This window comes from Pagrus major, chromosome 4, assembly GCF_040436345.1.
Source record: "Pagrus major chromosome 4, Pma_NU_1.0".
NCBI classification, from domain to species: Eukaryota; Metazoa; Chordata; class Actinopteri; order Spariformes; family Sparidae; genus Pagrus; species Pagrus major.
The window spans coordinates 5,488,062-5,498,618 of NC_133218.1; the positions used below are offsets into that span (position 1 = coordinate 5,488,062).

The following is a 10,557-nucleotide window of genomic DNA, read 5'->3' on the forward strand; positions in this document are numbered from 1 at the left end:
TTCTCTGTCTCTTTAAGGCCCTTCTCCCGGCACTCCCACTCTACTCTGATTGGTCAGCTTTCACAGGCCTGAGCAAGCACCACCCACCATATTTCCACATCAGCCCCGCCGGTGCTGTTGCAACCAGAGCTGTGCTGGGGGCAGTGATTGTAGAGTTGAGACTATGACAACAACTAATTATCAAACATGAGAAACATTTTGGTGCGTGAATCATGACCCTTGATCTGTCTTGGCAAAGAAGAAACTGGTCTCAATATGAAGTAGTGTGTGAGAGTGTAAGATAACCTACTTCCAGAAGTTTCAGTGACTTCAGTAAACTTAGATGGGTTGCTGGGCAAAAGCCTGAAAATGACATTTTTGTGGAGTCACCACACCAGTGTTTCTCAGCCTTGTCAGGCCTGTGACCTGATTGTTGGGTCACAAATTTTGTCATGAACTCTGAGTTGTCACATTGTCATGTGAATTTGAACATGACATTCGGCAATCAAATGATTGTTATTCAGTAGGTTATATCAGTTTTCCCTCATCAACTCATCTGCCTGTCAGTGAAGTAAACACCACATGAGAGTCTCAGCTCTATATAATGACAAATTAAGATCTTTTTTCCTTTTTTTCCTCCATGTTTTGACATAAAGACAAGCAGGAATGACTTGGAAAAACAGAGATATGTGAGGACCACTGCATTAACTAAGAGATAGACTGCAGGTTCAGTCTCCTGTGATGGACTGTGTTTGTTGTAGACTGAAAAAGCTGCTGAATTCCTACCAGCTGTCCCCACAGACAGACTACATCATCCTAATTACCCTTCCAAGAGTAAACTCTTCTCAACCCTCAAATAATGTTTATCTGATCCTGCGGAGGTCAAGCTAAAATGGAAAGATTAGACATTATTGATGAGTGACTGCATGAGAAAAACACGAACGAATCATTAGACAATGTCAAACAGACTCAAGGGAGGTGGAACAAATATCTTCGAGGCATTTTTTATACTGGTACAACTGTCAAATAAAGCCAATGAGAAACCAATGACCCCATGTAAATGACTTTAAAAAGTATTTTACTGGCTTTTTAAAAACTATTTTCTGCCTCTTTCAAGCCCTTGTTGAGACTACAGTAGTCTACAAATCGAGTGCATTTTTAAATCGTACCAACATTTTAATTTTAACAAAATCAACAAATATAGACTTTTTTTCTCAGGAGCTACATACACAGAAGACTAATGTGCAAAAAAAACAGAACAAAAACAAACACCAAATACATTTACACAAACTATAAGTGATTCTCAAAGTAAAAATAATTATCAATAGCAGCAAAATATTAATCAAATAAAAGGTTTAATTTAAAAAGTTTTTTTGAAATTCAAAGGTGACCTATTATGCATTTTTGTTTATGGTCCTTCAGTGTGTTATAAAGGTTCATGTATATGTAAAAGACCTTGAAAGTTGAAAAGGTCAAAGTCTGCACCAACAGAAGCTCCTCTCTCCCACAGAAAACACTGACTCCTGAAACACCTTTCAGTAGTCCAGCCTGTAATTCTGTGACTTTGTGACATCACACTATGTCACACATTTGCATAATTTATGCCTAGTGACTAGTTTGGCTCATAAGAATTGATTTAGCACAACTGCTCTGTTGTTGTTAGCGGTGCTGGGTCAGGCTTGTGAGCTGATCAATCAGAGCAGACTGGGTATACAGGAGGGTACGAGAAAACTGATGTGTTTTTTGAGCATTAAAGCATGTAAACTTATTCTCAAACTGACCCAAAATAAAATTGGGAACCTGAAAGTGAGCATAATATGTCTCCTTTAAACATTAAGAATGTAATAGTTGCAATAAAACACAAAACACAATTTTATCTTTAATTTTGATTACATTACTTTTCTCCACAAGTTAAACAGACTTCCCAGGGTTATTGAAACTAAATTCCTCCATGTGAATTCAAACCTTACTTGACCTTACTGAAGGAAGGTAAAAGGACAAAAAGCGAGCTTATAAGCTGCTATCCGAAGTGCGAGCAACAAAAGGCAGACAAACAAAAGCTGGCAACAAAAAGGGAATGAGGAGAATCTAAGAAAACTGAAGAGCAATACAAAAACAGAGGACAAACCATAAAGCCACGGGGAACAAATCAGGAACACAGAGAACAAGAAGACCAAGGAACAGAAACAGGTATGCAGGAGACAAAGGATGAAAACAGATGAACTGACAAGGAGCACAGATGTACACTGACAAAAGGGTGGGAAAAAAGACAAAGACAGGAAGAGGAGAGTCTTATATGTACGCGAGTGAGTTTTTTTTTCATATGTTATGGTCAAACAACAGGTTATTTAAACAGTGACTGCCTGTTTGGCCATCAATTTGGGAATATTTGTTTTTTAATCAGTTATTTAACATTCCAAGCAGCACAGTCATGTATAGAAGGAAAGTGCCTCATTTTGATTTTTCTACCATTTAAAATGCAACAATGTATAAATAACTATCAAATATATGATAGAAATGACATAAAAAATTAAAATTAAAAATAAATATTATAAAATATGTTATGAAAGTACTGTGTGACAAAAGTCTATTATCTTCTAATAAAAATTCCACTGATGACATCACTTTACTTCCTTTGACCTATTTCCTGAGGAGCTATGAAGAAATGACATGGTTCAGTCCACTGTCTCTTTTCATTTTTAAGAAATTTTCACATTTATCTCACATTGAACTACATGATTTATTGAGTTTACATGACTGACAACAAGTGGTTTGATGCCCTGTAGCAGATATTTTATAAAATGCATTTTTCATGGATATTGTCACTGGTATTAGTTTCTTTATGAGTAACACCAGTTAAAAAAAAAACAAGATAAAAAGTCATTAGGCTTTCATCTATGTGTATTTATAGAGTCAGTGAGTTATGGAATAATGTGCTCTAATGACCCAAATGTATGTCTATACTTTCCACCTCTGCCTACCAGTGAGGGTAAAATGTTCCTTTCATGACAGTACAATCATTAATGGTGAATGTTATGGATGTTCAGAGTTCACTTTTTTATGCCCACTGCTGCCCACGTGCCTCGTGTGTACATTATGGTATATATTCTCTATGTGTGTGAGAAAGAGGTTTCAGCTATGAGTTGTCCCAAACAGAATCTTAAAGAGGCACTATGTCGTTTTGGAGAAGAGATCCAAACTCAGAATTTTAACATTTACAATATTAATATTAACTCAGAGGTATTTGTTTTTTCCATAACTGAATAAACAAGCTGTTCTCAGAGGAAAATAAGGTCCCAAGAACACTGTTTGAAGCTAGAAAAGTGGCAGGGTCTGCCACATTTAAACAAAGTAAAATAGTATGAAATTGTGTTGTCCTTTAAGGTCAGTTTGTTTATTCAGTTTATTCAGTCATGAGAACAAAGAGAGTTTGTTTATTTAGTTTGTCTAGGCATAAAAAAATCAGGTAATGAAGATCTTTCTCTTCTGATTAAAATGTGTTCCCCAAAACTACATAATGCACCTCTAAATTTCTAAATGAAATCAGTGCAACTTCACCAAAATGATCACGTCAGTAAACCTAAATCAAAGAAAACAGATCGATGGGTCCTTTAAATTCTTTTGTCCATAAAACAGAAATTGTTCATCTTCCGTTCTGTTCAATTCAGTCTACATCTGCAGACAGTTTCCTTTGTATTAGACATAAATGAATCCTAGTTGCTCATATGAATGTGCTCACACAACATCCGGTGTGTGTTCACGTGTGCTGCAGCTCCCAGACCCATTCAGTCAGGCCTTAATGTGCTGCTCGTTCATGCATGCAGCCACTGTTCTCTATCAGACAGCTCTGTGTTGAGCATAAAATCCATTATGTCTGTTCTATCCACCTGCCTCACATGTTGATGACTGCTGAGCTCATAAAGTTTATGTGCATGTCAGTGAGACCTGAAGCAGCCAGATGACTCATAACTCAGACCTATCATCAAATGTTATCACCTGTGAGGATTGGACTCCTGTGCGTCAGTTGTTAAAGGTGCAATATGTACGAATGTTGGATTACAAGATGCAAAAATTAACTAAAATTATCAACAGAATGTGAAGAAAATAGAGTTTTGACGTCCATGTGTTGTACCAGTCTAGACCACTAGCGGCACAACTAACTGAGCAAACTAACTAACAGCAGCAACAGTTAGCGGTTACTCTGGTGACATGCTGCCCCCTCTTTGTATGAATTCAACAGGTGGCCAGTTCTACATATTGTGCCTTTAATTATGAGGAAAACTAACCCATGTGACAGCTTGAGTATGTTTTTATTATGACACATTAAAGACACATTTTTTTTTCGTATTTACAGCGATCTTATGTCATACACATTGTTGTTGGTTTTTTACCCCAACTCTTGATTTTGGCACACTGAGGTCAATATTCACATCTTAGAAACATGACCTTTAACTTCCCCCCTTTTCTCCAGCCGATGATGAGGTCCATGATTGTCTTATAATCACATTTATCAGACACTTTGTACATTTTTAGCTTAGACATTCACAGAAGCGCTCTCAGCTGTAAGGTGAGCACACTAATGCGCGGTTCATTGTAATGCGCAATTACGCACGCAATCACTGAGAGTATGGACTAGAGATATATCACTCCTAATGGATATTTAACATGTAATGCCACAGTGGTCACAAGTGTAATAATCTTTCACAAAATAACCGATTCTTGTGTGTAAATCCCTGAACTAGCTATGGTTTCTTTAAAGAAAATTTGCCACTTTACGCACGCGTTTAAAGACAAAAAGTGCAACTGAAAGTCACATTTTCCAAAAGCAGAATCGAGTAAACAGTCTTGACAAGATGTTGTTTGTCCTTATTTTGCTCTCTGACTCGTCTCCTCTCTTGCTTCGTCCCTTATTGGTCGTGCGCACTCGGTGCGTCTTGGGATATAGTTTGTGAAAACATTTCGCGCTCTGTCGGATCATCAATAAACTCCAAAAACATACTCTATCCTCTGTGTATCAGATCCTTCAGTTTGCTCCTGAACTCCTTCCTCATGAGGCAGTAAATAATCGGGTTCAGGCAGCTGTTGGTGTGAGCCAGACACACGGTCAGCGGGAACACGTATGTGTGCACTATGTAGTATGCTTTGTCCCAGTTCACAGCGTTCAGTTTGACCAGCACGCTCCATAAAGTGATGGCGTGGTTCGGCATCCAGCACACGAAGAAGGACAGCACGACAATAGTGATGGATTTTGTAACTTGGGATCTCCGTTTGGGGTTGCTTGTTTTCATACTCCGGTTGCGGACGAAACGCAGCAGCATGATGTAGCTGATGGACACGATGGACATCGGCAACACGAAACCTACAACTATTTTCTGTATGTGATAAAGTGCCAGCCAGTACTGACCACCGGGAAACCTCAGCAGACAGAGTTTCTCTCCGGTTACGTTGCTGAGAGTTGAGAAAATCGACGTTGGCGCAGTCGCCACAGTCGCCAGTGTCCAAATAATCGCGCAGATCCACTTGGTGGAGCAGGACCGGTGCGCGGTACTGTTCTTCAGAGACGAGGCCACCGAACAGTAGCGGGTCACACTCATGGCAGTGAGGAAAAACACGCTGGCGTACATGTTCATCACTGTGACCGACAGGATGATTTTGCACATGGCGTCTCCAAACGGCCAGCTGAAGTCCAGCGCGGTGTCCACGGCCCAGAAGGGCAGGGTGAGCACGAACTGCAGGTCGGTCACCGCCAAGTTGAGCACGTAGAAGTTCATCTTGGACTTCTTCCTCTCTTTTTTGACCCTGATGAAGAAGAGCACCAGCAGGTTGCCCACCAGTCCCGCAGCGCACACTACAGAGTAAACCAGGCAGATGAGGAATCTCAGGATCGGACTCCCGTCAGCTGACACGTCGATGTCCTCCAGCTTGCTGAAGCAGTCCATCCCCGCCAGTGACCTGTTCAAACAAAGACTTTCATTCTCTTCATTCATGATTCCGGCAGCTTCACGGATACTTCAAGACAATCTGATCAGTGAAAACATGTCTACATGCAGCTGGATCTTGGAGTGCCACATTAGTGAGAAGCGCACGATGCCTCCAGCTCCTCCGTCTGAATCCACCCCTCCCTCTTGCTGTCTCCCCTCCTCCCTACTCATAATCATCCAACACCACCGCTCTCAGCTGTCACAGGATGAAAGGAATGGTGGGGTTGAGGTGTTCATTGGCTTATATTAGGTTTGATGCGTCCATCCGTCTTGCGCGTAATGGAGGCTCCTCAGAGCGCGCGGCTTCCCCATCCCCGTCTCCATCACTTTGAATCTAAAGATAAACCCCTAATGAATGATTTCAGATGATCACGTTAAGCAGAGTTTGTGTCACTGCCAGGAAGGCACGGTGTGGCGCTGACAAGACATGCGTAATTGGTTTTGTGCCATCACAGTGAGGGATGAGCTGAGCAGAACGTCCCTCTGCTGCCACCTGGTGTCAACATGTTAAACCTCATCTTTTAAAAAAAGAAAACACAGAGAGATGTAACAGAATGCATTTTATTACATCTAAACTTTTCTACATAAACAGGTAACATTCAATAAGTAAACAATTTCTTCCAATGCAGGTAATAAATATTTTTTTTTCACTTAGTATATTTGTACAAACTGACAGGGGTCTACCGTACACCGTCTTCTCCTCGCCCTCCTTGAAAAGCCTTTTTATGATTTTTCTCGGGTTGGAGCTGTGAAACAGAACCTGTGAATGTTTTAAGGCAGTGAGTGCACACGTCGACTTGAGTCTGACTTGGAGATTATTTCAGTTGTGTAAGACTCTTTATTGGCCACAGTCCTTTTTATTTTATTTATTTTTTTTAATAATAGTACAAGCTTTCATTTTCTAAAAAATATATAAATTAATTTATTCTCTCGCTCTGAACTGACACACAAAAAGCATACAAACGGACATCAAACACCCACGTTTGGATCTGAAGGTTCAGGTTTCCATACAGACATAATATACACACTGTTGACTTTTCCCTTTTGAGACATCATGACAACTAGTGATGATGTTAGATTTGTGAACGAATCGTTCTTTTTGAACGAGTTAACTTGATTCGCGAGCAGAAGTGAATCCCAAATCCTTCTGTTTGTTGCAGTTGTGCATAAAGAGCCACGTTAACTTCTGAGTCAACTTATTCGTTTTGCAAACAGCCACCGAGCTGAAGAGTTCATGACTACAAACCCACACTGGGCTGTGTTAAAAAATACAGAACCAAAAGAGTCGTTCAGAGTTTGTTCGCTAGTGTCGACTGAACAAAACAAAACAGTTAACCTAAAGGAAAAGTTCACACAAAAATGAAAATTCAGTCATTATCTGCTGACCACATGCTGATGGAGACTCTGGTGAAGTTTCATAGTTCACAAAACATTTTGTGAGCTTCACAGTAAAACAGTGTTGCAGCATTCTACTAAAGAACTGAAGTCGATGTGGACGTAAAAAACAACTGAAAAAAACAAACAAACATAAAATGGCTCGATACAGCTCGTCCAGTGTGATCGAAGTCTGCAGGAGCCCTGAGATCCCAAACTGATTTGAAAAGACTTTATTTAAACCCTGTCTCAGAGCCAAAATCTTCACCTTAGCTGCTAAGCTAAAAGCGTGAGCACACACCCCGTCTGAAGTGGGTGCACGAGTTTGACCACATGTCCGCAGTTGTTAAAACTTCTTTTCAAATCAATTTCGGACCTCGGGCTTCCAATGATTAGATTACTCTCATGAATCTAACAAAGAAAATCTTGTCAGATCCGTGGAGTCACGTTCATTTCCAAGAAAGCTGCTCAGTGGCGCATAAAGCTGAAACCTTCGGTTTAGCCCGCGGCTAACTTGAATGGGGATGAAATGATTTAACTGTGTGGCTCTTCTAAACTTTCCAGATGTTATCGGACTGAATGGATCAAATTTTCAGTGACACGAGTCAGTTGGCAGAGCTTGTGGCACTTAAAAATGTAACCGTCTGGGGGAAAGATTTTTTGACGCTGTAATTACATGGTTCGGCCACTAAAGCCTGGCGCTCATCCTGAGGGCTTGATTACACCAGATGAGCTGTACGGAGCCAGTTTGTTTTGTTGGGCTGTCTTTTTTTTTTAACATTTTAAAACAAGTCCTCAACTTCTTCAGTCGTTCAGGACAATGCTGTAACACTGTTTTGCTGTGAAGCTCCAGAAATGTTTTGTGAACTATGAAACTTCACTTGACTTTTCATCAGCATGAAGGTGAGGAGATAATGACTGAATCTTCATTTTTGGGTGAACTGTTACTTTAAAAGAACAGGTTTTCTCCTCACTAACAACCAAAGAGCTGAGCTGCTTTGCCCAGGTTGCCAGTGCAGATTTTGAAAACACAGTTAAGAGTGACTACTGATCATAGTGGCCTTATTCCATTCACGTCATCCTGTGCAGAGTTCAAACCAGCAAACACATAATCTGCTGCAAAAATGCTGTAAATACACTGCGAGCGTGTTCACACCTGTGACTGTAACTTGAGAGTGAGGTGAGCGTCTCTCTCCCTGCATGGAATCTGATTTCTCACAAAAAAAGAAGCCGATTAGTGGACAGAAAGAAAAAAAACAGCTCAATAATAACTGCTTCTCCCTCAGAAAACACAAAACAATTTTGGACCACATGATGGAGCTGTGGGCATGAAACATGGAGGGGAATCTGACTTTTTGGTGATCCCACACAGACCCCCCCCCCATCATGTAGAGCACTTCAACAGAAAACACATTCAACTCGGTCTGCTCTCTCACTTAATGTGTGAAATCGTAACCTGCTGCAACGTCTCGTGACAAACATGAGGAAGGAAGAAGTCGCTTAAATAAATTAAATCTTGATCGAGTGCATTCCTTAACTGTAACCACCTCATCAAGTCTCTGAACACTGGTGATTAATATTCAAACTAACATGGATGGAAACTAAAGGACTGACTTCATCAGTAAACAAAGTAACACTTTGTAATAAAGGTTCAAACACACATGCTTTGAGTGATACACGAGCCATGATGTGTCAGGAGTGGACCTGATTAACTCACTGTGGGTTTGTTTGATTAGTTAACACTCGGATGGATCACAAGTTACTTTATACTTTAATTCATATGTCACCAAATGTTATATACGACCCCTGTTCTATGAAAAGTATGCATGTCCAAAACCTCCACCCTTTACCAGCTAAGAAAACAACCTTGATTTCCACTGTGACCAAGTATTTTTAGCTACCCCACAGAGTTTTTAAGTTGTTTATTTAGTTTAAGAAGTAGGAGACTTTTCTCCACTCACAAAGGTATCTGGGAAATTCGAAACCACCAAATTTGGACACATAGTTTTCTTTAGAGAAAGGCAGACTCATATATTTAATCAGCCTACGAAGCTGTTTTATCAAACTCGGTCAGATGTAAACATCTGCATGGTGCTGTGTGACGCCAGTGGTCTTTGTGTGCCATTTATAAGCTAGCAATTGAGTCTGTGTAGCATAAAGAGTGTAGTGTACTACAACCAAAATCATAGGTGCAAGTGGATAAAAAGGGGATAAATGGTCAAGCATCTTAACCATGCGTCATTATTTTATATTGAAGACAGAAGAAGAATAATGCCTACAGCCATGCTAGCAGCTGTGTAAGGCTATAGTGAATGCTAACGTTGGGATGCTAACATGCAGATGTTGAGCAGGTATATTGTTTGAAATGTCGACATGCTAACAGTTGCTAATTATTACTGAGAGGAATGGGAACAGTTTTGCAGGTATAAAGCCATAAGATATAAGACAAGTTGAGGTCTTGACTTGATGGTGATGCTGGAGGAAGAGCAGAGTGAAGGTTTCTGGCACAACTTGACATCAAAAAGTCTAAAGAGAACAAAACTCCAACAAAACATGATCACTTCATGATCTGTCCAACAGTTTGGACCACAGCGGTGAACCGACTGAGCGTGCTGCTAATTTAGGGAGGATCAAAACTGCTAAAATCAAGACCAAATAAACTATCGATAAATGAATGTGTCATTAAATGAACAAAGATAATATTAAAAATAAAAGTAGACTTTTAATTTATAAAATGTGACATACAGTAAATCAATGCTTTACCTTTGTATTAATTCCCTATTTTTTTTTTAAAAAATGTTCACTTTCCAGTGTATTTTTTCCCCACTGTATCTATTATTTTATTCTTCTTTAAAGTAATTGATATATTTTGTATTTTCTGGTGAGTCTGAGACTCTCAGATTGTCCACTGAATGTGAGAGCAGAAGTCGATCTCTGCACTCAACCTCATTAAGTTAACCACTCTGAATGACGGCCCCTCGTCTGCTTAATGATGCAGAATTGCATAAAGAAATACTAAAAGGAAAACGAGGAAATGAATACGTTTGGGGAAATAAATAGGGGGGAAATGCAAAGGGAAATAATACATCAATAAAAAAACATTTTAAAATGAAACTAGTAAAGAGAATGGAAGATTAAATTAGAAGCAAATAAATAGGAGAATTATTACAAAGGTAAATAAATACAAAAGCAAGCAATTTATGTCACATCTTACAAATTAATT

General features: G+C 39.6%; 1 protein-coding gene across 1 annotated transcript; it reads right to left on the minus strand.

The window, feature by feature from the left end:
• Positions 1-4,979: 4,979 nt before the first annotated feature.
• rxfp3.3a1 (relaxin family peptide receptor 3.3a1) lies at positions 4,980-5,966 on the minus strand. Its single transcript, XM_073464574.1, has one exon. The coding sequence runs from the start codon at positions 5,964-5,966 to the stop codon at positions 4,980-4,982; it is 987 nt and encodes a 328-aa protein (XP_073320675.1).
• Between the last annotated feature and the right edge of the window lie 4,591 nt (positions 5,967-10,557).

Coding starts and splice junctions, on each gene's coding strand:
- rxfp3.3a1 (XM_073464574.1), bottom strand. CDS start 5,966: ATGAATGAAGAGAATGAAAGTCTTTGTTTGAACAGGTCACTGGCGGGG.